The 25620-nt window shown below is 33.7% G+C and overlaps 1 protein-coding gene and 1 pseudogene across 1 annotated transcript; one reads left to right on the forward strand and one right to left on the reverse strand.

Moving 5' to 3' along the window:
• Window positions 1-2101: 2101 nt before the first annotated feature.
• Window positions 2102-5985, reverse strand: LOC132173300 (umecyanin-like). The gene is made up of 2 exons (XM_059584756.2): window positions 5779-5985; window positions 2102-2520 (listed from the first exon to the last, which is right to left on the reverse strand). The coding sequence occupies exons 1-2, from the start codon at window positions 5957-5959 to the stop codon at window positions 2147-2149; spliced, it is 555 nt and encodes a 184-aa protein (XP_059440739.2). The 5' UTR covers window positions 5960-5985; the 3' UTR covers window positions 2102-2146.
• A 12901-nt stretch (window positions 5986-18886) lies between these two features.
• LOC148586824 (uncharacterized) lies at window positions 18887-19555 on the forward strand (annotated as a pseudogene).
• The last annotated feature ends 6065 nt before the right edge of the window (window positions 19556-25620 follow it).

Genomic DNA, 25620 nt, shown 5'->3' on the forward strand with positions numbered 1-25620 from the left:
AAAGAAAAAGAAAAAGAAAACATTATGGTATGGTCAATTATTGTTTTTTTTTTTTCTTCTAATTATGGTGTGGTCAATTATTGTTAGAATGGCATGCCTAACTAGCTAGCATAGGAAGTGGGATAGTCTAAGTTTAATGAACAAAACATTAACTCGTGATAATCTTCTCTCTCTTCAATTAAGATGGTCACCAAGAATGTACGTATCATTTTGATGAGGAATTATTTGGTTCCTTTTGGTGGTTCAAGTTCCCCAAATGTCTCTCCCGTGACAACCGGGCCTAATAAATAAAGATTTTTAATTATTTAATTGTTTGAATTGTTAACAATTTAACAATACATACTAGAGAGCCGATTACGGAAAGCAAACACATTAAAAATGCATGTATTTGGGGCCATTGATTCGGTTGAATCTAGAGTGCTTCGTACAATAATCATACGAATAGCAGAAAGATATAAATAATAAAGAGGAAAGGGACCATGCAAATTTGTCTGCTCAAGCCTCATGCAGTGTAGGTAGATGAACCGACAGCAGAGTGATAATATGTAATTGTGGGGATATTTTGCAGTGAGATGTATAATTATGGGTAGGTGTGTAGATAATAGAGACATAGATATCTCATGAACTGTGATAGATATGTTCATAAAAGCCCACACTGGTCCACACACTTCTTGTTGGAAATGGTACTGCACTTCCATCTAGCCTTGTCATATATTATAAATATATAATCTCTCTAACTATTAAATGAAGTCTTTCCTCCCCTCCCCCACTCCCCCAAAGAAAAACAAAGAAAATTCATTTCTCCAGAGCAAATGAATTCAATGCACTCATATAGGGGCGGCAATTTGTATTTATGTATTTGTTTTGAGTTGTAAGAGCATTAGTAGCAACTTCCTTTTGATTTTTTTTTTTTTTTTTTTTTTTTTTAAGTTTAGAGTACAAAACTACTTTTTACTTTTCTGTAAAAATATATTTCACAATAGCTTCCATTACATTTCCTTATACTATTAAAATATTATTTTTTTACAAAATGCAAGTTCCCTACTACCTTCACTTTTTTCACAAAATCCCAACACAATCCCCGATTAAAGATAAAAAGATGAAAGACGAGAAATGAAGAGAAATGTTTATATTAAAATAATGTATAAGAAACTATTTTTGATTCCCTACACATTGGGAAACACTGTAGCAACCCTTGAGAAGGTTGGTTAAATGTAGAAAATCTGATGTGAGTAGGTTTTTGTGGTTTTTTTTTTTTTTTTTGAAATTTTTCTTAAACATAAGGAAGGGAATGACATATAAGGTATCTACTACTAGTGCTCTAATGAGATAGGAGTATAAAACTATATAAGTTAATCATAATCCGACCCATTAACCATAAACTGATAATTTTGTACTGGGTTTGTGTCGGATTTACAGATCGAGTAAAAAATTCCCAATCCTAAATGTCGTGTGTCAAGTTTGGGCAATGTCGAAGCATGAGTATAAGACTTTATGGGTTAGTCTTTCCGATCTATTTAATTAAATGAGTTAAACCTTTCAACCCTAATAAACTAATTTCGTATTGAATTCGTTGTGTCGAATTCGCAAGTCGTGTTTTGAATTGTTGTCCATATCACCTCCTAAGTTAGGTCTAGAGGCCCATAGTGTGGGCTTGGTTATAAACAAAGAGGGTTAACAAAGATATGGGCTTGGTAGCATTCATGTGAGTCAGAGCTGGGCTTCATAATTTGCTTTCTAGTCCAGCCCACCCTGAAAGATGTTCATTTTCTTTGTGTTGGGTTGGATTCAGAGGTAAAAAAGAATAACTCCAGAGACAGGGTACCAGAAATTATTAGAAAAACTAGCTTGAATTGTGAATTGTGAATTGTTTCAAGGGTTCCTGAATGTAGCAGAAGAACATTCTATATATATCAATGAGATTACCAATCACACAGGCCTAAAAAAATTTCTTAACAGGCCAGAAATGATCAAACGCAGCTACCCTTGACATTTAATCTTCCCTGTACAATAAAACATTTAGCTATAATGTTACTTATTTAACTTCTCCAACAACAAACATCTCCCAGCATCACAATGTGCAACAAACTCCGACGAAACAAAAGCAATGTAAATCAATATGTTAAAACCTGGCGAGGTCACATATTCACAACAAGATCAAGAAAGCTAACAAACTAAAAACCATGCTAAAATTTTGAATGACGGACGCTGTGGATGGAATTAATGTTACATCATGTGTAGATTCAGCAGGTGCGGGTGCAACAGCATCTTTATTGACAAGTTTAAACGGGAAAGGACTTCCGGCCGAGCCCTCTCCGTTGACGACCTTGATGTGGAGCTTTTGGCCAGCTTCACAATGCTTCCCAATGCCACAATAGTAGTAGAAGTCCCCAGTCTGTGTGAGTTTGAGAATCGTTGGTCCATTGTAGTACATGTTAATCACAACCTTTTGGCCACATACCTCGAAGTCTTCCTTGTTAACCACCACCACGTTGTTGGACCCTGGCCTGTATGGGAAAACTGCAATTTCCAGCTACTTAGTACGTAATTGGCCCAATGTATGCTCAAATAACATGCACATTTTCATAATATAAAAGAATAACATTATTTAGTAGACTTTTATATAACTGTTGTATAATTAAATGAAATGACAATAAAAATCAAGGATTAGGATCCTCTCAAATTTCTTCCAAATTTGAGATTATCTTATTATTAAATCATAATAATGCTTTACATCTAACAATCCACAACGTGCTAGCTTTCTCACAAAATAAATACTAAAGTTAATAAAACTGAACTAGAGAGAGAAAATAAATTTTCATTAACTTTAACATTTATTTTGTATGACGGCTGGTACGCTGTGAATTGTTAGATGTAAAGTATGGCTAAAATTTAATAATAAAATAATCTCAATTTTTTTTTTTTTTTTTTTTGTTGCAGGGCTTGTTATCTCCTCAAGGACCTTAACTTTGTTTGCCTAGAGTGAATCCTCTGGGAATTATCTAGATCTCTAGTCTTTTCTAAGTTGTGACCGAATTTCATGAAACATACAAATCCGTGGGGCTAACATATGCTTGCTAAATTGTGCTAGTTTTATGATTGTCAATCTTTGACACGATGTGTGAACTCGACATAAATTCAATACGAAATTAATAAATTAAGGTTGAAGGATTTGCATGTTTAATTAGATGAGTTGAGTTAGGGTTTAGAAAACACCAAGAAGAATCCCAAGAGGAAAGATCTAGATCCTCCCCTTTCACGGTAGCAACGCTCGGTGCCTTCTCTGTAGGCTCATTCGGTCTCCATTTTTGGCGGGTTGCTTTAAATCTAGATTGTAGATCTAGATCCAGATCTAGTCTCTTCAACCTTAAATCTGATCGTCTTTTTCGGCCAAGGCGGTCTTCCGAAGGAATGTCTACGATGCTGTGCTCCTCCACTACTACTTTTGGGATTTTTGTTTTTTGTTTTTTATTTTTTTGTTTGTCCTGGCCTACTGGTTGAGGATGGATTTGTTGTCATGGCCTTTGGGTTGAAGATGGAGTAGATCAATGTGGACACTTAACTCTCACGGCCGGATTTTTAGTTTCTAGTTGTTGTTGTTGTTGTTGTTGTTTTTTTTTTTTTTTTTTTTTTAAATTTTGTTTTATTACTATTTTTGTTTTTGTATTTGGGTTACCCATGTCCTAAATCTAGTCTACACGAAATAGATCTGTTCCTTAAATGTAATTGTACATGAGTTAGTGGAAACTTGAAGTCATTTTTATGACTTTGTAATCTTCATAGCTTTTGGCTATAATTTTTCAGAGCTGTATGCTCAGTGATATAAGAGCTTTATACTCGTGAAATTTCATCAATGGAAGTTCCATATTTTTCAAAAAAAAAAACTATATAATCTTATATCCATATTTCAGCACGACCCAAACCTTACACGTGCTATAAAGACTAACAAATTTTTACACTACTCATGAACCCAACACAAAATTAACGGGTTAGGATTAATGAATCGAACTCATTTAATTATATGAGTAGAGTTATAGTTGATCTATACAGTCCTATACACCAATCTTGACCAGAGCCAGCTCGATATATTTTGAGGCCTAGGGCAAAAAGTTTAAGTGGGGACATTTTTTATATTTAAATATTATTTAAATAATATTTATTTTAATATTAATATTAAAAATCATTCTTTTCACTTTTTGGGATGGAAAATTTATTGCTGTCCAAAATTTTGGCTGCTCAATGCTTCTCACAAGGCCAAAAAAAATATTTACTCACAACCTTTAAGAATTGAACTTTAAGATTGGATTTTATTTAATAGTGTCTTTATTATTATTTGATTCCCTTGTTTATTGCTATCGATTTTTTAAGCCTTATTTACTTTGGAATGTTGAAGAATCAAATGATATTAATGCTTTTTTATTTATTTATTTTTTCTAAAAAATAAAATAAAAATTAAGTAGGGGCCTTAATTGAAAAATATATATTGATGACAATTAGGCCTTTACTTATGTTTTATCGAAATTATTTTATTAGGATTCATTAATTGGGGGCTTTATTAAATTGAAGGCTTTTTTAAATTACTCATTTGCCATTATTAGGGGGCTTTAATTAAAAAATATGAACGGTAATAAGGGCTTAATTTTTTTTTAATGGAAATTTGTTTTATTAATATTTTTTAATTGAGGGCCTTATTAAATTGGGGGCCCTATGCGGCTGCCTAATCCTCCTAGGGGTTGAGCCAGCCTTGATCTCGACATGACACAATTTGAATTTAATACGCAAACACAAATAATCACCCCTAACAAGCTCCATAGCTCTAGTCCCCAGGGCTGGCTCAAACCCAAGGCGGGTTAAGTGGCTGCGTAGGACCCCCAATTTAATAAGGCCCCAAATTAATAAATATTAATAAAAAAATTTACATAAAAAATTAAAGCCCTTATTACCGTCTATATTCATTAGTTAATGCCTCCTAATCATGGTAAATAAGTAATTTAAAAAAAATAACTCACAATTTAATAAGACCCTAATTAATGAATCCTAATAAAACATTTTCCATACAAGAAAAATTAAAGACCTAATTACCGTCAATACATATGCTTTAATTAAGGCGCCCTACATAATTTTTAATTAAAAAAATGTATTAATATCATTTGATTCTTTAACATTCTGAAATAAATAAGGCTTAAAAAATTAATAGCAATAAATAAATAAATCAAATAATAATAAAGACATTATTAAATAAAATTCAATCTTAAACGTTCCATTCTTGAAGGTTGTGGGTAGATTTTTTTGGCCTTGTGAGGAGCATTGATCAACCAAAATTTCGGACAACAATAAAAGTGAAAAGAATGATTTTTAAATAAAAATATAATATTAAAATTAAAATTAATATTTAAATGTAAAAAAATTCATCACTTAAACCGGCTTTGAGCCCTACAAGCTTGTTTGCTTGTTTGTTTGTTTGTTTTTTTTTTTTTTTTGACAATTTTGGCAAACTAGTAATACATTTGGCTATGTGAGGACTGATTTGAGATATTTACCATGTTTTCCAGGCAAGCATGCAGCATTATAAAACATTTAGATTTTGTTAAGCTTATTTATCACACCGTGGGTTAATTCAGAGAGACCGAAATCGAGTCAATTGACTCAAACCTAACTATCCAAAACCTTAATTCATTAATTTTATTTTGAATTCATATTAAATTTATGGGGTATAAAAAATTGACAGTGAGATTCCCAAGAACACAAACACAAGCATGTAGATTAAAAAGAACTGACCAATTTTGTCGCCTACACCAAAGGTTCTTGGTTTAGCCCATTGTTCAAAGAAGGTTTTGTTGTGAGGCAGACGCCAGCCATGTGCTCCTCCAACAATGTGGATCATTGCGGTTGCCGGATCCATCAGGAAGCAGCACCCGATTGCTGCCAACACCAGCAAACTAAGATGCATCTTTGCCATCTTTTCTTCCCTGCAGCCTTGCCTTTTCTTTTACTATTTTTCTCAAAATTTTCTGAGCCTTTTGTGTTGAGGGAGGGCTTGTGTGATCCCTTCAACACATGCGTGGAAAAATAGCTCTGAAATGAATCCCTTCTGCTTTCGTCCTCCTGCATGGAAATAAATGTATGGTGGTATTCTGAGGGAGTGAAACAGTCAACACATGCTTATTAATGGGAAATTTCAGTTTAATATTTGAGATGAAAGTTACATAGGAGTATTTTTTGTTTTTGTTTTTGTTTATGTTTTTTATAGGTAGAGGAGAGGAGTGTTTTCAGCAACCAAAATTAACAATGCAAGCTATTTTGGGAAAGTTTGCTATGGTCGAAATTGGACAAAATAATTAACATAAGCAGATTTAACTTCCTGCTAATTGCCTGATTGTTATATCAATGAAGAGATAATTCGTTAAAAAAAAAAGTACGTTTAAGATTATGATTTCAAAAGGTGGGATTTCAAAATAGCCATTTAAAAATGCATTTAAATCGTGATTTGGTCTTTAAAGTTCTGCGTTTTTAAATTACAATTTTTTTTTAAAAATGAAATTTCAAACAATTAACTTTTTGTGATTTTGTTTAAAATCACAATACTAAACGCACCCTTAACTGATAAAAATGAACTACATTACCAACCTAAATTTGGGTTAAGAGCGCGTTTGTTATTGTGATTTTAAACAAAATCACGCCATATTATGGTGGTGAGTGGGGTGGCGTTCGGTCTTTTGATACCAATTGACAAGTAGGGTTAGAGAGAGAGATTTTTTTTTTTTTTTAAATGAATATAATATTATTTTAATATAATATAAAAAGATAGAGAGAGCATATACCCCCATCAAACTACCACCCTATTGACAATGTCCTCCAAACTTTTAATTGTGACAATGTGCTCCCAAACTACCAAAACATTGTCAATGTCTCCCCTAAGGCTAATAAAAAGATAAAAATGGCCCTATATATTTCTCAATAAGACAAATTACCCGTATAAATTCGAAAAAAATTAAAAACAAAAATAATTGTTTTTTAGAAACAAAAATTTTAATTAAAAAAATAATTTAATTTTAAATTAAAAAAAAAACAATTTTTTAAAATTTTTGAATTTTCATTTTTATTTTTTTTTGTAAACGGAAATTTTTATTTAAAAAAAGGATATATATATTTTTTTAACTTTTGATTTTAAAAAGCATAATTTTTATTTTTCTTAAACGAAAATTTTCAATTTTTATAAAAAATTAGAAAATTTTTAATTTTTTTCTTTTATATATATAATTTGGCCAATCCTTGGATTTTTTTTTGGTAAAGTTCACTTAACCATTTCAAACTACCAAAACAATGACAATGTACCCCCCCCTCCCCCCCCAAAAATGGTAGCAAAATGATGAAATTACCCCTATAGAATTTTCAATAAGACAAAAATATCCTTAAAATGTGAAAAAAAAAATTAAATTTTAATATTTTTGTTTTTATTTTAGTAAGGGTAATTTCGTCATTTGCTTAAAATTTGGGATACATTGTCATTGTTTTGGTAGTTGGGGGCGTAAATTGTCGCAATTGATAGTTTGAGGGGTCGATTGTCATTTGGGTGGTAGTTTGAAGGGGTTAAGTGGACTTTACCATTTTTTTTTTCTTTTAGTTTTAGGTTTTTTTTTTTCAAGATTTTTTAGTATTTTGTTTTTAATTTTACTAAGGGTAGTTTCGTTATTGGGAGGACAATGACAGTGCTTTGATAGTTTGAGGTAGGGGTGTCAAGGTGGTTACGGTTAGCGGTTATTGGCAATAACCGCTAACCGTAACCGCCTTAGCGGTTAGTAGATTTCACTAACCGCAACCGTTAGCCGCCTAGCGGTTAACAGTTAACGGTTAACCACCGGTTAGCAGTTAGTGAAATAGATAACCGCCCACTAACCGTTTTTTCAAAATTGGGCATTTTTTTTGGACTTTTTGGGTTTTCTTTAAGCCTTTTTGGGCTTTTTGGGCCTTTTTGAGCTTTTTTTTTACCCTCATTTTGTTTTGTTTTGTTTGTATTTGTAGTGTAATAATGCTTTAATTAAATTGTAGTTATAAGTAATATATTGTTTAATTCAATTGAATCAATTGTGATTATCATTGTACATGAATCATATGATTAACTTGCAGACTTATGAGTTATGAGTTATGTCATATCATATATATATTATTTATTATTATATAATTGTATGATTTAATGATCAATTCATCATGTGATATAATCATATCAATTATAGTGATAATATATAAATTACTAAAATTATAATGATAATACATTAATACATAAATTGTGTTTATAAGTAACACATTGGTCATTGTTTAATCCAATGTCAATTACTTAATTTGATATTATACGAATTATATCATCATTGTACATTAATAATATGATTCACTTGAAGTCTTGAATAAAGTATTCAAATTGTCATTGAATCATATGATTAAGTATTGATATTATACATTTATATTATTCATATGCATATGTAGAGTTATATAGACTTATAACATATATAGACTTATAAGTTTATAACATAGATTGGAAATAAGTCTGTAGATATTTAATTGTTGTACTAATATGAATTGATATACTTATGAGTTATGTCATATTATATATGTATAATTTGATATTACATAATTAAATGATTTAATGATCAATTGATCATGTGATATAATCATATAAATTATAGTGGTAATATATTAATACTCAAATTGTGATTTAATTATTTTTTTTAAAAATTGTGATTTAATGATCAAGTGATTATGTTATATGTATAAATATTTTTATAATTATAATTATAAAAATATATTATATAAAAAGGCGGTTAGCGGTTACGGTTAGTAAACCCAATAACCGCTAACTGCTAGGCGGGTATAGCGGTTAGGCAGTTAGCGGTTAATACGGTTAAGCGGTTACCAGTTAGCGGTTATAGCGGTTAGCGGGCGGTTTTTAACCACCCGCATTGACACCCCTAGTTTGAGGGGAACACTGTCACAATTGAAAGTTTTGGAAGGGGGGGGGGGGGGGGAGGGGGACATTGTCAATTAGGTGGTAATTTAAGGGGGGTATGTGGACTTTCCCCGAAAAGGTAAGCAGGTAAGAGGATTCACAATATCACAATATAGGAGCCAATTTTTTATGCAAAATGACTCATCAAAACTTACTTTATCTATGAGAGAAAACCCTAGCCGTCTCTTTTCTCTCTAGCCGCCAGAGAGAAAAGCGAAACCCTTCAGCCACATTGGGGATGAGGGTTGGCCGTTTGGAAGCCTCCCTCCTCCCCTCGTCCTCCTCGCTCCGGTGTTAGCTATTTACCTGATGCCCTAGCCCTGGTGCCTCCTCTCTTCCCCTTCCTTGCCGCTCCTTTCCCCCTCCGTTTTTCTCCGTTTTTGCCCATTCTCTGCCACTTTTCTTCCCCCGCCTTCATTTTCTGCAGCGGGCTCCTTGGCCTTGTTTTGGCTCTTTGTGGGTTCGGATTTTGTCTGTGGTCGCCGCCGACCTGTGTCTCCGCTTCACTGCTCGCTAATAGAGTTTTCTTTCATGCGTCCCCACCGCGTCGAGCTCCCACACCCCTTACGCGGCGGTTTCTGGCTTGCACGAGTCCGGCTCCCTTCCGGCTACCGACTTCCCACTTTGTGCTCATTTTCCCTGTTTTGGTGGTTCCTTGTTGTTGTTATTGTTTTTTTTTTTTTGTTTTTTTGTTTTTTTCTTGTTTGTGATTGTTTTCAGGTCCTGCTTTGCCGGTCTTCTCCGCGCCTGTGCGCCGCCCACCGTCCACTGTTGGGTCTTGCGACGCATCCCCGCCGCGAGCTTCCAACGCCCCTTCGGTTTTCGGTTCCCGGCGTGTGCGTGATCGGAGTGTGCTGTTTTTTTCTTGTTTTATTTCTCTATTCTTTTGCTTCTTTAAGATGTATTTGTGTTTTGGCTTGTGTTTTTTCCCTGTATTGATTAATTTCAATGTTTTGTTTGGTTTGTAATAAGGCTCTTTCCCCTCTCACTCGATCTATGTCGCCTTCAGATTAATTAGTTTTGGTCCAGGCCTTTGGGTTAGGCCTTTGGGTTGTGGATGTGATCATTATTCTGGCCTTCGGGTCGAGGAGGAAAAGTTTCGGCATGAGAGTCTTTCCGCTTTCAGGGTCGAGGAATAATTGCTATCCATGCATTTGGTTGAGTCTGTCTGTCACAGATCTAGTATTAAATCTGATTTTAGTCATGGCTTAGCGGATTGGTCTCGAATCTTGTATTAAACCTGGTAATCTTATAGCTTTATGCTATGGTTGCTTCAGAGCTTTGCTCTGTGATGTAAGAGCTTTATGCTTGTGGTATTATTGAATGAAATGTTATGTTTTTCTCAAAAAAAAAAAAAAAAAACTTACTTTATCTAGTTTAGCTAATGAATCATTAAAGGTCTCATACATTCGATTAGCTATATTTTTATCAATATTATTTAAATATTATTTTTTTTTACTCTTTATTGATTCTATCTTTATTTCTTTTCTAAAAGTCGTATTTCACTCTTTGGTTTTTTCAATGGTAATTCGTTTAGCACAATAATTTTTCAACAATTATCCTTTTTCAAATAATTATTTGTGTAACTATAATATTTTTGAAACGTTGTATTTTATAATAATTATATTTTTCAACGGTTATATTTTTCAAATATTGTATTTGCCAATGTTAAGTATGGAAACCATATTCTTATAGTAATGTCAATCACATTTATGAAATATTTTTTTATTAAAAATTGTGAAAGAATATTCTCATAATGATCCCTTGAAAAGTGGAAAAAGTTTTGGAAAAAAAAAGGGGAGAGAAACAATAAAAAATAAAATGGATCCATTGAAAAGTGCTGCTACATGTAATTGCTAGTAACTGGTCCTACGGGGGCGATTACTGATGTTTTTATTTTCAAACACCCACTTATAACTGGTAATTGTGTATATATGTATATATAAAATGTAAAATGATGTCGTTTTACTCAAGGAATATCTTTGTTTTTTTTTTTTTTTTTTTTTGGAACAACCACAATAAAGCCCAGCTTATTCCGCCAAAAACGCCCTAATTATTTTTTTAAAAAAGGTCAAAAACATCCAAATTAAGCAAAAAAAAGTAGGCTCAATATTCGAAATAGGCCTAATTTTTTAAATACTCGATTACCAATCCGGATAACCAGCTACCAACCGGTAATCAAGTAATCGGTAGTCGATTATCGGTGCCAGTTTTTGAATTTGACCAACTGGCCGACTACCCTAGTTCCGGTCAGTGGTTTTAGCCCATAATTGTTAAGTGGAACTGGATTTTCACCCCTAGTGATGAACTTCAAAATCTCATTCTGGGTTTTGGGAAAATGACATCTCACTAAACAAAGAACTTATTGTTCTGTGATTTATAAAGTGATCAAATCTTATATATGTTAGAACGTAATACCTTGTGACTGGAAAAATCTAGTCTGCTCCTTTTTGGTTGTTGCTTAAAAATTGATTGTCTCTATTGTGTTTGTTTATGCCCACGAAACATATTAAAGAATAAGAACCTCCTTACCTACGACTTGAAAAAGCTGATTTTTTGAGTTTTTAAATTACAATTTTTTTAAATACACAATCTCAAACAATCCACTGGGGTTTAAAATTGCATTTTTATCTATGAAATTGCAATGCCAAACGAATCAAGAATGGAGGACTGAACATTTTCACATATAAAGAGCCACACAAAACCGAAAAAAAAATGCGAAGTTCCACACCTCCCAACTTGATTATTCAACTACCAGAGCAATGTATCACAAAATTCATAAACCCTCAAAAAATCAAAACGCATAAACTAAAAAAAAAAATCCTCAAAACGCTGAAATGCATAAAATCCTCAAAATGCATAAACCACAAAATCTACAAAAATCTCAACTCAAATACAATGATTATTACACCACCACCTCAACAATGCCCAAAACTCCACAAATCAAAAACTCCCTAAAATTTCACTCGAAAGAAACAAATGAAAAATTTATTATAATTACACATCACTCCATAAATACGTAACAGCTTTACAAAGTTTGGCTAGAATACTGACTTTATTATTAATACAAAGTTGCATGTCCTTAGACAACATGAATTTCAAAGGAAAGAGAAAATGGGAACGGTAACATGACGTGGCACCTGCATCAACAATGAAAATGTTGTCGGAGAGATATTTAGAAGAGTCATGTATCAAGTATCGAACAATTGATGTTAATGCTGGATCACCTCAAGTTGAATTGAATGAAGCCTTGAAACCCTAGCTTTGATTTCCTACCAAACAAAATATACAATTAGTATTTTTCCTTTGAATCGTATCGTCACGTGTAACACATTCATGAAGAAGTAGCGCATTATTATTATTATTATTATTATTATTATTATTTTCTTTTTTTTTTTTACTCAAATTTATGATTTGTTAGTTTAACCATGGCCAGCATAGTGCGATACTTTGATGACTCTAGAAACATAGCTTGGAACAAAGAGATACAGAGCATCCCAAGAATTAAGTACTTTTTTTTTATTTTTAATTTTTTTATTTGAATCATTTTGAATTGTGGAACAACTCCATTTGACAATTATCCCCGATTCATTTTTTGATGTATTTAGCTTTGTTGGGTGGTCCCTCTTATGTCGGACCACATGGGCTATAACAAAACAATAGAGTTTTGTTTTATTTGCTATATAAGAGAAACACATGTATGTGTGTTTAAGTGAGACAAAAAGGAGAAAAGAAATAACAAGAAGAAAAGGAGAGCTGGGGCGCTGTATAGAGAGAGAGAAAGAAAAGAAAAGGAAAAGGGTTTGCCTAACCACATCCGTGGAGATTGGAGGTTCATTTGTTGTCTAATCTTGATGTAATTTTAGTATGTTGCTCCTAATGACGAAAGCTACATATTGACTGGTGTCAATCGCTGAAATTCCTCTCCAGTCGCTTGGTTGCTAATACCTACTTGGTGAGATCTTTCTTTACTTTTGTTGGAATCCATTTTAGGGTGATGAATTTATGTTTAATCCAAGCATGCATATATTCTTGATGTCGTGATAACCTCTAGATATTTCTCTAGGGAAGACAATTGTAAACTCGTTATTATTGATAGTGGAAGATTTAACTGGGTTAGGTCCCGTGGTTTTTACTTTCGCATTGGAGGGTTTTCCACGTAAAAATCTTGGTGTCTTGCTTGTGGGTTGCTTTATTATTATTATACTATTGTGATTATTTAATTTGCACAAAAAGGGGTAGATTAATTCAGCTGAGCATCTGAAATTGGTATTCACCCCTAACAAAGTGATATTAGAGCCTTTGATTCATTGTTCGTGTCGAGTTCTTGTGTAAATTAAATGGAAGAGTCATCTAACAGCATGGTTAAACTCACAGCTTCCAATTATTCAATTTGAAAGACTAGGATGGAAGATATTTTGTATTGCAAAGAGTTGTTTAACCCCATTGAGTTGAAAGGTGTCAAACCAGTTGCTGTAACCAACGATGATTGGAAGAAATTGAATAGGAAAGCCATTGGGTATATCAGGCAGTGGGTTAATGTGTCTTTAATCATGTAGCCAAAAAAGTTGATGCTTACAGTCTTTGGCAGAAGTTAGAGAGTCCTTATGAACAAAAGACTGCTCAAAACAAAGCCTTTGTGATAAGAAGACTTGTGAATTTGAAATACAAAAATGGGCATAGTGTTAGCAAGCATCTGAGTAATTTGCAAGAATTGTTGAATGAGTTGTCTATCATGAAACTTGCACTAAATGATGAGGTGCAAGCATTACTTGTGTTGAGTTCTTTGCCAGACAGTTGGGAAACCTTGGTGGTGTCACTCAGTAATTTGGCTCCCAACGGTGTGATAACTATGGGTATGGTAAAAGATAGCATGTTGAATGAAAAGGCAAGAAGAAAAGAGCAAGGTATTTCTTCTCATTTAGAGGCACTTGTTATAGAAAGGCGGGGGAGAAGTAAAAGTATAAAACATCGCAGGTATGACAGTCGTGACAAGTCAAGAGGAAAGTACTACTCAAAAACAGACATAAAAAGTTTTCGCTGTGACAAGCCTGGGCATATAAAAAGAGATTGCAAAAAGTTTAAAATGGAACAGTTGAAAGAAAAAGACGAAGAAGGTCAAGAACAAAAAGTCATCGCAGCAATTGCATTTGATGGTGATGTGGTATTTGCTTTTGATGAACCTTATGTTAATCTCGCATGTGATGAATCTACGTAGGTAGTTGATATAACTGCATCTTTTCATATTACTCTATATAGAGATTTCTTCTCTTCCTACACCAATGGTGATTTTGGTTGGGTCAAGATGGGAAATTAAGCAAAGTGTTAAGTTGTGGGCATGTGAGATATACAGCTAGAAACCAGCATTGTGTACAAATTGATTCTCAAGGATTAGGGCTGGGTATTGGTCATATCGGTCCGGTTAATGGGCTTATAGGTCGGATAACCGATAAGCTATTGGTTAACTAAATCCTAACCGATTACCGACCGATAAGAAATGTTAACCGAAAATTATCGTTCATATCGGTAATCGGTTAACCGGTCGGTTAAACCAATTTGGGCTTTTTATTGGGTTTTTAACTGGTTGCTAATTGGGCCAAAAATTAATTATTTTGGAGACCCAAATACGCTTTGTTGGGCTATAGCCTAAAACAGCTTATTAAAAATTAGTTATTTTTTAGTATGTTTTATGATAAAATAGCTTATTGAAGCTTTTTTTTTTTTAAATATATATTAAATAAATCTAAATATAAAATTATAAAAAATTAAAATTAAAAAACTTATCGGTCATATCGGTTTTTCGATAAAAAAATTATTAACCGACCGATAAGCTTATTGGTATAAAATTTTTAACCAATTATCCACCGATAACTATCGGTTACGGTTACTATCGGTTCGATTAAATTCGGTAATCGGTAACCGATTAATCTGCCCACCTCTATCAAGGATGTCCGACATGTTCCTGAAATGCACTTCAACTTGATTTCTATTGGGAAACATGATGATGAAGGCTACTTCAATTACCTTAGAGGTGGACAGTGGAAACTAAGCAAGAGTTCTCTTATCTTAGCTAGGGGAAAGAAGATTAATACTTTCCACAAGACAAATGCAAGACTAGTAAAGGGAGATGCAATTGTTGTTGAGAATGAAAACTCCACTTAATTATGGCACAAGAGGCTTGGTCACATGAGTGAGAAGGGACTCCAGATTCTTGCCAAGGAATAGCTCCTACCTAATAATAAAGGTACGTCACAAACACACTGTACTCATTGTCTTGTTGGAAAACAAAGAAGAGTTTCATTTCAAAAATCCTTTTCATTAAGAAAGTCTACTATTCTTGATTTAGTTCATACTGATGTTTGTACTATGAACTCTAAAACTCTAAGTGGTGCACTTTATTATGTGACTTTTATTGATGACCATTCTAGAAAGGTGTGGGTTTTGCTTTGAATACCAAAGATCAGGTACTTGGTATGTTCAAAGTCTTTCATATGATGGTTGAAAGAGAAACTGGAAGGTAGCTGAAATGTGCCTATGCAGACAATGGTGGTGAATACAGATGACCATTTGAAGAGTATTGCAAAATTTATGTGATCAGGCTTGAGAAAACTATGCACAAGACTCCGTAGCATAATGGCGTAACAGAGAGAATGAACAGAACTATCGATGAGAGAATTAGGTGTATGCTCTCTCATGCAAAATTGCCTAAACATTTTTGGGGTGAGGCAACGAGGACAGCAATTGACTTGATAAATTTTTCTTCTTTAGTTCCTTTGGATGGTGACATTCCTCAAAGGGTTTGAACCGGGAAATGTGTTTCTTTTGAGCACTTGAGAGTGTTTGGTTGCAGGGCATTTGTCCATATTCCTAGATATGAGAGGTCAAAGCTTGATAGGAAAGCCAAGCAATGTATCTTCAAGGATTATGGGCATAAGGACTTTGGTTACAGATTGTGGGATCCAGTTAATAAGAAAATCATACGAAGTAGAGATGTCATATTCTTTGAAGATCAAACCATTGAAGACTTGGATCAGAAAAAAGCAGAGTCTCTTAGTGAATACCGTGTTGATTTGGATACAGTTACTCCTCCTTGTGTGATGCATGATGAACACATGGGAGATGTACATGAAGAACATGTTGATACATTTGGTGAAAATGGTGAGCTTGCAATTGATAATGTGGAGTCAGAAGAACATAGAGCAAGCTTCTTCAGAACCATCCACTGAGATTCAGTTGAGGAGATCTACCAGAGAGTGATAGCTTTTTAGAACATATTCAGTTAATAAGTATGTGTTACTTTCTGATGGGGGAGAGCCAGAAAGTTATCAAGGGGTAATGCTACATGACCAGAAAAATCAGTGGTTAGAATCCATGCAAGACGAGATGAAATTCTTGCATGAGAATCACACATATGATTTGGTGGAACTGCCTAAGGGCAAGAGAGCACTCAAGAATAAATGGGTGTTCAGGTGCAAGATTGAACCAAACATATCATAGCCAAGGTACAAGGCGCAACTCGTTGTAAAGGGGTTTGATCAAAAGAAGGGCATTGATTTTGATGAAATATTCTAACCCGTGGTAAAGATGTCTTCTATCAGAGTTATTTTGGGTTTGGTTGCCTAAATAAATTTGGAGATTGAACAGCTTGATGTGAAGACTGGTTTCCTACATGGTGACTTGGAGGAGGAAATTTATATGGAGCAACTAGTGGGGTTCACAGCTAAAGGCAAAAAATATTTAGTGTGTTGGTTGAAAAAGAGCTTGTACGGACTCAAGACAGCACCAAGACAATGGTATAAGAAGTTTGATTCCTTTATGGTTTATCATGGGTATGACAGAACTACATTAGATTATTGTGTATTTGTGAAGAACTTCTCTAATGGAGAATTTATTATTCTCTTGCTAAATGTGGATGACATGTTGATTGTTTGTCGTGACACTAGTAAAATTGATAGACTGAAGAAAGAATTGAGTAAGTCCTTTGCTATAAGAGACTTGGGACCCGCAAAGTAGATCCTTGGTTTGAAGATCTCTTGTGATTGGAAAAAAGGAAAATTGTGGCTATCAAAAGAGAGTTATATTGAGAAGGTATTGGACAGTTTCAACATGAGCAAGGTAAAACCGGTGAGCTCTACACTTGCAGATCATTTGAAGTAAGTTCAAAGCAAAGTCCTACAAGTGAGAAAGAAAAAGATGAAATGAAGAAAGTGCCTTACGCATCAATCGTGGGTAGCTTAATGTATGCCATGTTGTGTACGAGGCCTGATACTGCTCATGATATTATAGTTGTCAGTTAGTTCCTTTCTAATCCTAGCAAAGAATGTTGGGCAACTGTGAAATGGATTCTTAGGTATCTCAAAGGTACTTCGAGAGTATGTTTATGCTTTGGCAGTGGTCAATAGGTGCTTGATGGGTTTACAGATACAAATATGGCTAGGGATATTGATTCAAGAAAATCTACTTCAGGGTACCTGATTACTTATTCAGGGGGAGTAGTGTCATGGCAGTCCAGATTGCAGAAGTGTGTTGCTTTGTCTACCATAGAGGCAGAGTACATTGTTATCATTGAAGCGGCTAAAGAACTGTTATGGATGAAAAAGTTCTTACAAAAACTGGGTGTACAGCAAGAGATGTATGTTCTTTATTGTGACAGTCAGAGTGCCATCCATCTCAGTAAGAATTCAGCTTTTCATTCAAGATCGAAACATATCGATGTTAAGTTTCATTGGATTCGTGATGCACTGGAGGATAAGCTATTACAAATCGAGAAAATCCATACTGATGACAATGAGTCAGATATGACGGCAAAACCGTTACTTGTGCAAAAGCTTGAAATTTGCAGAAGCGCAGCTGGGTTGGTGGAGCCCCCCACATTGTCAGGAGGGGGAGATTTGTTGGGTGGTCCCTCTTATGTGGGGACCACATGGGCTATAACAAAACAATATGGTTTAATTTTATTTGATATATAGGAGAAACACATGTATGTGTGTTTAAGTGAGACAAAAAGGAGAAAAGAAATAACAAAAAGAAAAGGAGAGCTCCGACGCTGTAGGGAGAAAGATAGAAAGAAAAAAAATAGAAAAGGGTTTGCCTAACCACATCCCTTAGAGATCGGAGGTTCATTTGTGGTCCGATCTTGATGCAATTTTAGTATGTTGCTCCTGATGACGAAAGCTACGTATTGACTGATGTCAATCGTTGGAATTCCTCTCCAGTTGCTTGGTTGCTAATACTTACTTGGTGAGATCTTTCTTTATTCTTGTTAGAATCCACTTTAGGGTGATGAATTTATGTTTAATCTAAGAATGCATATATTCTTGAAGTGGTGATAACCTCTAGACATTTCTCTAGAGAAGACAATTGTAAATTCATTATTGTTGATAGGGGAAGATTTAGCTGGACTAGGTCCCGTGGTTTTTACCTTCACATTGGAGGGTTTTCCACGTAAAAATCTTAGTGTCTTGCTTGTGGGATGCTTTATTATTATTATACTACTGTGACTATTTAATTTGTACAAAGAGGGGTAGATTAATTCAAGGCCTATGCAATTTCAATCGGTGGAAGGAAGCAACTAACCTATAGGATGAGATGGTAGATAGGAAAATCATGCCAGATTTGTGTACATTCAACATATTGGTGGACACACTTGGCAAGGAGGGCATGTTGACAGAAGCAATAGAAGTTTTTAATGTGATGATTCAAAGGGGCGTAGAGCCTGATACAATCTCTTACAATTCTTTGATTGACGGTTATTGTTTGCAAAATAGAATGGATGAAGCTATCAAAGTATTTAATAAGATGGTTCGAAAGGGTTGTTCCCATTCTATTGTTAGCTATAGCATATTGATCCATGGATATTGTAAAAACAGAAGAATTGATGAGGCAATGATTCTCTTCCGTGAGATGACTATCAATGGCATGATTCTCGATGTTGTCACTTACACCACTCTTATAAGTGGGTTTTGCCGATTTGAGAAACTTAAGACTGCACTATAGCTATTCCATGAGATGCGAGTATGTGGCCAACATCCCAATGTCCAAACTTATGCTATTTTGTTAGATGGCCTGTGTTCGAATCTATACTTTATAGAGGCAATGTCATTGTTTCAAGAGATAGAAGACAAAAAGTTAGACATTAATATTGAGATTTACAACGTCTTGATTAATGGTATGTGTAATGCTGGGAAACTTTTGACTACAAGAGAACTCTTTAAGACTCTTCCTACCAAAGGTTTGAACGTTGATGTTTGGACTTACAATATAATGATCAAAGGGCTTTGCAAAGAAGGACTACTAAATGAAGCAAGAGAGTTGTTTGAGAAAATGGATGAAAACGGTTGTTCACCTAATCGTGTCACTTATAACACAATCATCCAAGGCTTCTTGCATCATAATGAGATGTCATGGACAGTGAAATATATCCAAATGATGGTTGACAAGGGTTTCTTAGCAAGTGCGACCACTGCTACCATTTCGATCGACTTATTGTCTACGAATCAAGCAGATAAAATACTACAAGATTTTCTTTCTAAAATCTGTGTGAAAGATTTCTAGTTCTTCAACTTGCATGACAAAGTTCATATTCTAACCGTTACAGAGTCAAAGCTGCAAGTCATTAAGGTGATATTTCTCACCATGACTTTGGACTACTATTGTGTATTACTATTCCACTCAAGATTTCACAAGTTCCTACCTTGAGTTTGAGGAGGAATGTTAGAATAATAATGTGGGCTTGTACCACATTACTAGTATATGGGAGTCCATCTCCATTTGCTCTCTATATAATGAAGCTTCTCATGTACAATAACATCATTCAATAAAAGAAATATGTAGCCTATAGGGCTTTAGTGTGTAGATGTACGCATATTGTCAAACCACCTTAATCCTTATGTCTCTGTCTCTTTTATATTTCTTATTATTTTGCATTTATATATTTGTCATATTATAAACTTTATTAGTCACATGTTTGAATCCTTCTCCACATTTTTCCTCCTCTTGTGCAGACATGTAAAAACAAAAACAAAAAAAGACACCGACCAGACTGCACCAGATGGCATATGTATCTCTCAGCATTTGCGTATGATAGGAACCAAAGGGTCTGAAACCTCATTTTATCAGCACAGGAACACTACAAATTTCTAATTATCTATAACTACATCACCCTCTGCAAAGCTCTGTTTTTATATGTAGAACTTGCCCTCAGTTACAAACTTACAATAGAAATTGCCCACAGTTAATACACCAATCGAGTCAAAGAAACCTGCAACTTGCATAATAACATGTACTCACATAATAATTAAAGGAATTAACCACCAATGCAGCATTGTTTTTTACTCTCGATATCTCATTATGCAACTAGAGAAAGTGCACATGAAAGAATATGACATTTCATAATCAGGTATGCTCTTGCAGCAACATAAAGCTCTGTTTCTTTATGTAGAACTTGCCTCAATTACAATAGAAATTGTTAACTGTATATGGTACTAGCGAAGACCATGTTAGAATAAATCAATAATAAATCCGTTATTTTTTCATAGCATGTATAAATAAATCTAACAATGTCATACCTTCAATATTCTCATGACAAGTTTTCAATATCTACCTTCATCAATCTCCTGTAAATGCCCAAACATAGAAAAAGACTGTGTTTTGTGTGTGGAGAGACTATTACTCTCAACTCTAATTTTCACATACGGACCTAGTGACGCCTGGTGGACAAACTTCACTTATATATAGGGTGAGAGTAAATGGCTTTCTCATGTGTCCACAAAATTGGCCCATCCCATTATGGGCCTAGAACAAAATAAATGACTATGTTAGTCCACCCAAAATGAATAAATACAACAGTTTCCTACTTGGAAAACGTAAGTCATTTAGCCACAAGATAAACACAAATAAGCATTCTAAACGCACAACCTGATCAAAATGTATGCAAGTAACAAGTTAGAATGCACTGATAGGATGCATGACATATAACAAGTACTTACAATCACGTGACCAATGAAAATAGAATACAAGTGTAAGACACAAATAATACAAATAGTGATTATTATATTTTAAAAGGAAGCCCACTGAGACTAATACACATCGTCTCACCGAGACTCACACACAATGTCTCGTATCACAACATCAATGCCATAGTTAACACAAATGCACGCAAATGGCAACACAAAAATACTCATGATATATACACAAGGCACATAACTCCCACTAACTTAATAGAACAAAAGACTTTAAGAACCCCATATGAGTCGCATGCTCCTGAAACACTATAAGAGCCAAATACCCTTGGTCAGTGGGCTCGCCAATATATGTTTTGTGGGAGTATGCATAGCTCAAATGTGAGATTCAACTAACTCTTTCTCTAGAAATAAATACTTTTATGTCAATATGCTTGTAGCGCAATGAGCTCCTAGTATTCCGTGAGAAAGAAAATTGATGTAGATATAACTCAAAATATCTCTAACGGCATCACAATGGCATCTAGATTACCCAGTCCTGAGATAAAATTCTGTAGTTATGTATCCTGACACATAGCCTCACAATAAGCAACACATTATGCATGTCTCAATAGTTGAGGAAGCTATAAGTGTTTGCATGACACTTTTCCACGTAATAGTTCTTTCCATCATCACAAATACACTAACTGGATAACCAAAATAATCGGCATCACAATATCCGACTACATCAAGAATGTGAATTACCGTTACGTTAACACAAAATTGGTAGCACCCTCGCAAGTACCTTAGTACTTCTTTGCAACTTTCAAGTGACTCAAGTATTTACCAAGTACACCAACAATATAATCATATGATTTTCTGTACATACTTAAGTACACATCAAGCTACACATAGTTAACGCAAATATGATTGCTTGGGGTTATTGAGACTTAGAAGTTATCACATTTTTCACAATATGTGTCTTTCTAGGAGAGACATTTTAGGATCACCAAGGATTGAGGATGTCACAGTAAATTTATGATGCATGTGAAAACAAAAAGGGAAAAATATAAAAAAGCCCCCCAAACTACCATCCGTTTTCGATTTAGCCCCCTAATGTTCTAAAAGTGATAAAGCAGCCCTCCAAACTACCAAACTATTGCATTTTGGCCACTCCGTTAGTCAAAACCGTCAGTTTGGACGGAAACTGCAAAACGACGTCGTTTTGTTATGGGTAAGTTACTACAATGCCCTTTTATGAAAAAATTTTTTTTGGAAAAAATATAAAAAAGCCCCCCAAACTACCACCCGTTTTTATTTTAGCCCCCTAATGTTCAGAAAGTGCTAAAGTAGCCCCCAACAAAATGACGTCGTTTTAAATTTCCGTCCAAACTGACGGTTTTGACTAACGGAGTGACCAAAATGCAATAGTTTGGTAGTTTGTGGGGCTACTTTATCACTTTTGAAACATTAGGGGGCTAAATCGAAAACGGCTGGTAGTTTAGGGGGCTTTTTTATATTTTTTCCAAACAAAAATATGTACTCATAAATATCCTCATTCACCAAATAGTAAGATTTTTATCTTACACACATGCTAGAGTTCGCAACACACATTGCACTCTTACACATTATTTTCATTTCAAATTCATGCTAGAGTCTCTAACACTTAATGAACTCTTACTCACTATTTTTTATCTCACATTCATGCTAGAGTCTACAACACATAATTGACTCTTACGCATTATTTTTATCTCAACTCCATGCCAGAGTCCATAGTACACAATGGACTCTTTCGCACTATTTTTGTTAGAATTCTAAACTAGAGTCTACAATACAAAATGGACTACTACGTATGATAAAGCAAAATAATTAAATACAAAGACTTAAAATAACCCACTATCGAAGGGATAGGACTAGGTAACCAAGTGCAAAGTATTTAACTATTTTCTTCATCGTCCCAAGCATCCTACCAATAAAAATTTACCGAAAGGGCAAAGTAATTATTTGTATGGACCTTGGTATAACAGTTCACAAAATAATAATCCAGCATATATTTATTTATTTATTTTGAATAATATCCAATAAAACCCAATAATTTATCATGGTTAGTCTCATGATAGGTGAGCATGTAACCACTCAAAATCATTTATTTCGATGTACAACATCATCCATGTCGAACAACAACAAAAAACTCCAATAATTTATCATGATTAGTCCCAAGATAGGCGGGTACATAAACACTCAAAATCATTGGTTTTGTCTACAACAATAATATCAACATTAAACTGAAGGTTCATTTATCTCAAAATGGATATCATAATAAATGCAAGTAGTTCAACTTCAATTGGAAGATAACAGAAAGTCATAAATATTACTTCCAATCGTAATCAGAATGAACATTAGTCATAAATTGTATATTTCAATTTTTTTTAAAAAAAAGAAAAAAAAAAAAAAACTTCTCTTAGGTAACAGTAAAGATGAAATCTATTTATTTGTCTCACTTAGTCTAAAAATATTTTGAAATAACTCATTAAAATGATTACCAAGTGCACCTTTACAATGATAAAGACAACATATTGAATAATTATTTGATAATCATTATAAAATATTTTAGACAAAAATTGATTTTTGTTCATTTAAATAAGAATTTTATATTCGTAAATAATCTTTAGATTTACACCAAGATATCTTTCAAACAAGCTAGAGATTTAACCATTTAACACAAAATAATATTAAATCAAAATAACACAAAACCGTAACAACCACCAAATTACACCACATGCACAGCATCACTGAATTACAATAAGGGCAATGATGCATCGTATATTAAACATGCCGATGCTCTCAAAGTTCGCAAAACCTTTTATTGAATTAACGATAAAATTCAACAATTTATTGCAGTTAGTCTCACGATAGGTGAGAGCATAACTGGTCAAAATCATCAATTTTATTCATAACATAATTATTCGTTTACAAAAAACCATTTATTGAATTTACGATAAAATCCAACAATTTATCATAGTTTGTCTCACGATAGGTAGGAACATAACCGGTCAAAATCATTGATTTTATACACAACACAATTATTCATATTGCACAAAATTTCTTAATTTCAATAGGAATGTATATAAATTTCACAAGCAATAATACATGCATCATTTATTTATTTATTATAGTACATGCCTTAAAATCAGTATTTGTTCATAACCAAATATTTTAGAATCACAAATCTAATAAACAATGTATACAAAACAATACATGTATACAAAATAAGCTGATATTAACATTTGCTTTCTTCAATATAGTACTTACCCCTTTCTTTTTATTTCTCAATACGGGACATAACACTCATTCGTGCATTTACAACAAATCTCCCTTTCACATGTGAGTTTCTTTTACATTGACACAACTCTCTCTTATATGTGAGTCATTTTATAAATCATAGAGTGTCACGTATACAAAAGTTATACCAATAGCATTTTATCAACTTATGTGCTAAAACCAAAGTTTTATGAGAAAATATATAACTTACTACTCTCATAAGATGACATATCTCCAAGAAATAATACTTAAAATCTCTTGGGTCAAAAACACTTGTTGTTCATGAAAAGGGAAATAAAAAATTTTGGATTCTATGTTCCACATTTAACACACATGCAGGAAATTGTCAATCTGTGAACCATAAAATTTACATCTTTATGTTGAACATAAATATACTGTTTAACACATTAACAATTTATGCTCGACAAAAAATATTTCAATCAAAATAAACATCACATATGATTGAAATAAATATCAATGGAGTTATCAAAGCCCTCATTTTTAGGGACAAAAATACTATGTATACTCAAAACCATATGTATACATAGAAAAACAAAACAATGTGTATATTCACAAAAATAAAACACATTATTGAGATAAATATTGTATAAAAAACTTATCAATTTCAAAATAAATATTGCAATTGAGACCAATCTGCTTGTCGCCAAAATCCTCATATCCATAAAACCAAGTTTATAAAAATATAAATAACTCATAGTTGGACATAAAAAGACATGAATCTAGGATAAGTTCACACAAATCTAATCTTTAACTGCTTTGTTTGATAAATATGTAAATTAATGTCAAAGCAAAAGTCTCATCACTCCATCACATATGCACACACTGTTGAAGCTCACACATAGCTCTATCACATGTCCATCTTTAACCTTTTTTTTTTTAAAAAAATAAAAATAAAAATTAAGTACTTGTGCTTCGACTTCCACTTAGCAATCATAAACTGAAACACAAGGATGGCTACTTTGAACGAGTCGGTACAAAACCCAAATCCACAATTCAAGAAAAGCCATAGCTAAAATTGCCAAAAAAAACCCATAAATGCATGGTAAATGCCAATATAGTGTTGAGAAGAATACAGAAGCATGGAGCAATTTACTACATGACACTAAATTCGGTCAGTATTTATGAATTGAGTGATGCACCCATTCTGCTCAGACATATTCCACAACAAAATTATAGTTTGAGAATTATATAGGACCCCAAAACAGCTTGTTTCTGCTATTATTATTATTATTTTTTTTAGAAGTTTATGACAATCCATTATCAATTTGGACCCAGATTCAGCAAATCCATTATCACAAGTAATCTCATACCACCCAAAACACAAACAATTTGCTATTC

Source organism: Corylus avellana, chromosome 3 (genome assembly GCF_965113065.1).
Source record: "Corylus avellana chromosome 3, dhCorAvel1.hap1.2, whole genome shotgun sequence".
In the NCBI taxonomy this organism is placed as follows: domain Eukaryota; kingdom Viridiplantae; phylum Streptophyta; class Magnoliopsida; order Fagales; family Betulaceae; genus Corylus; species Corylus avellana.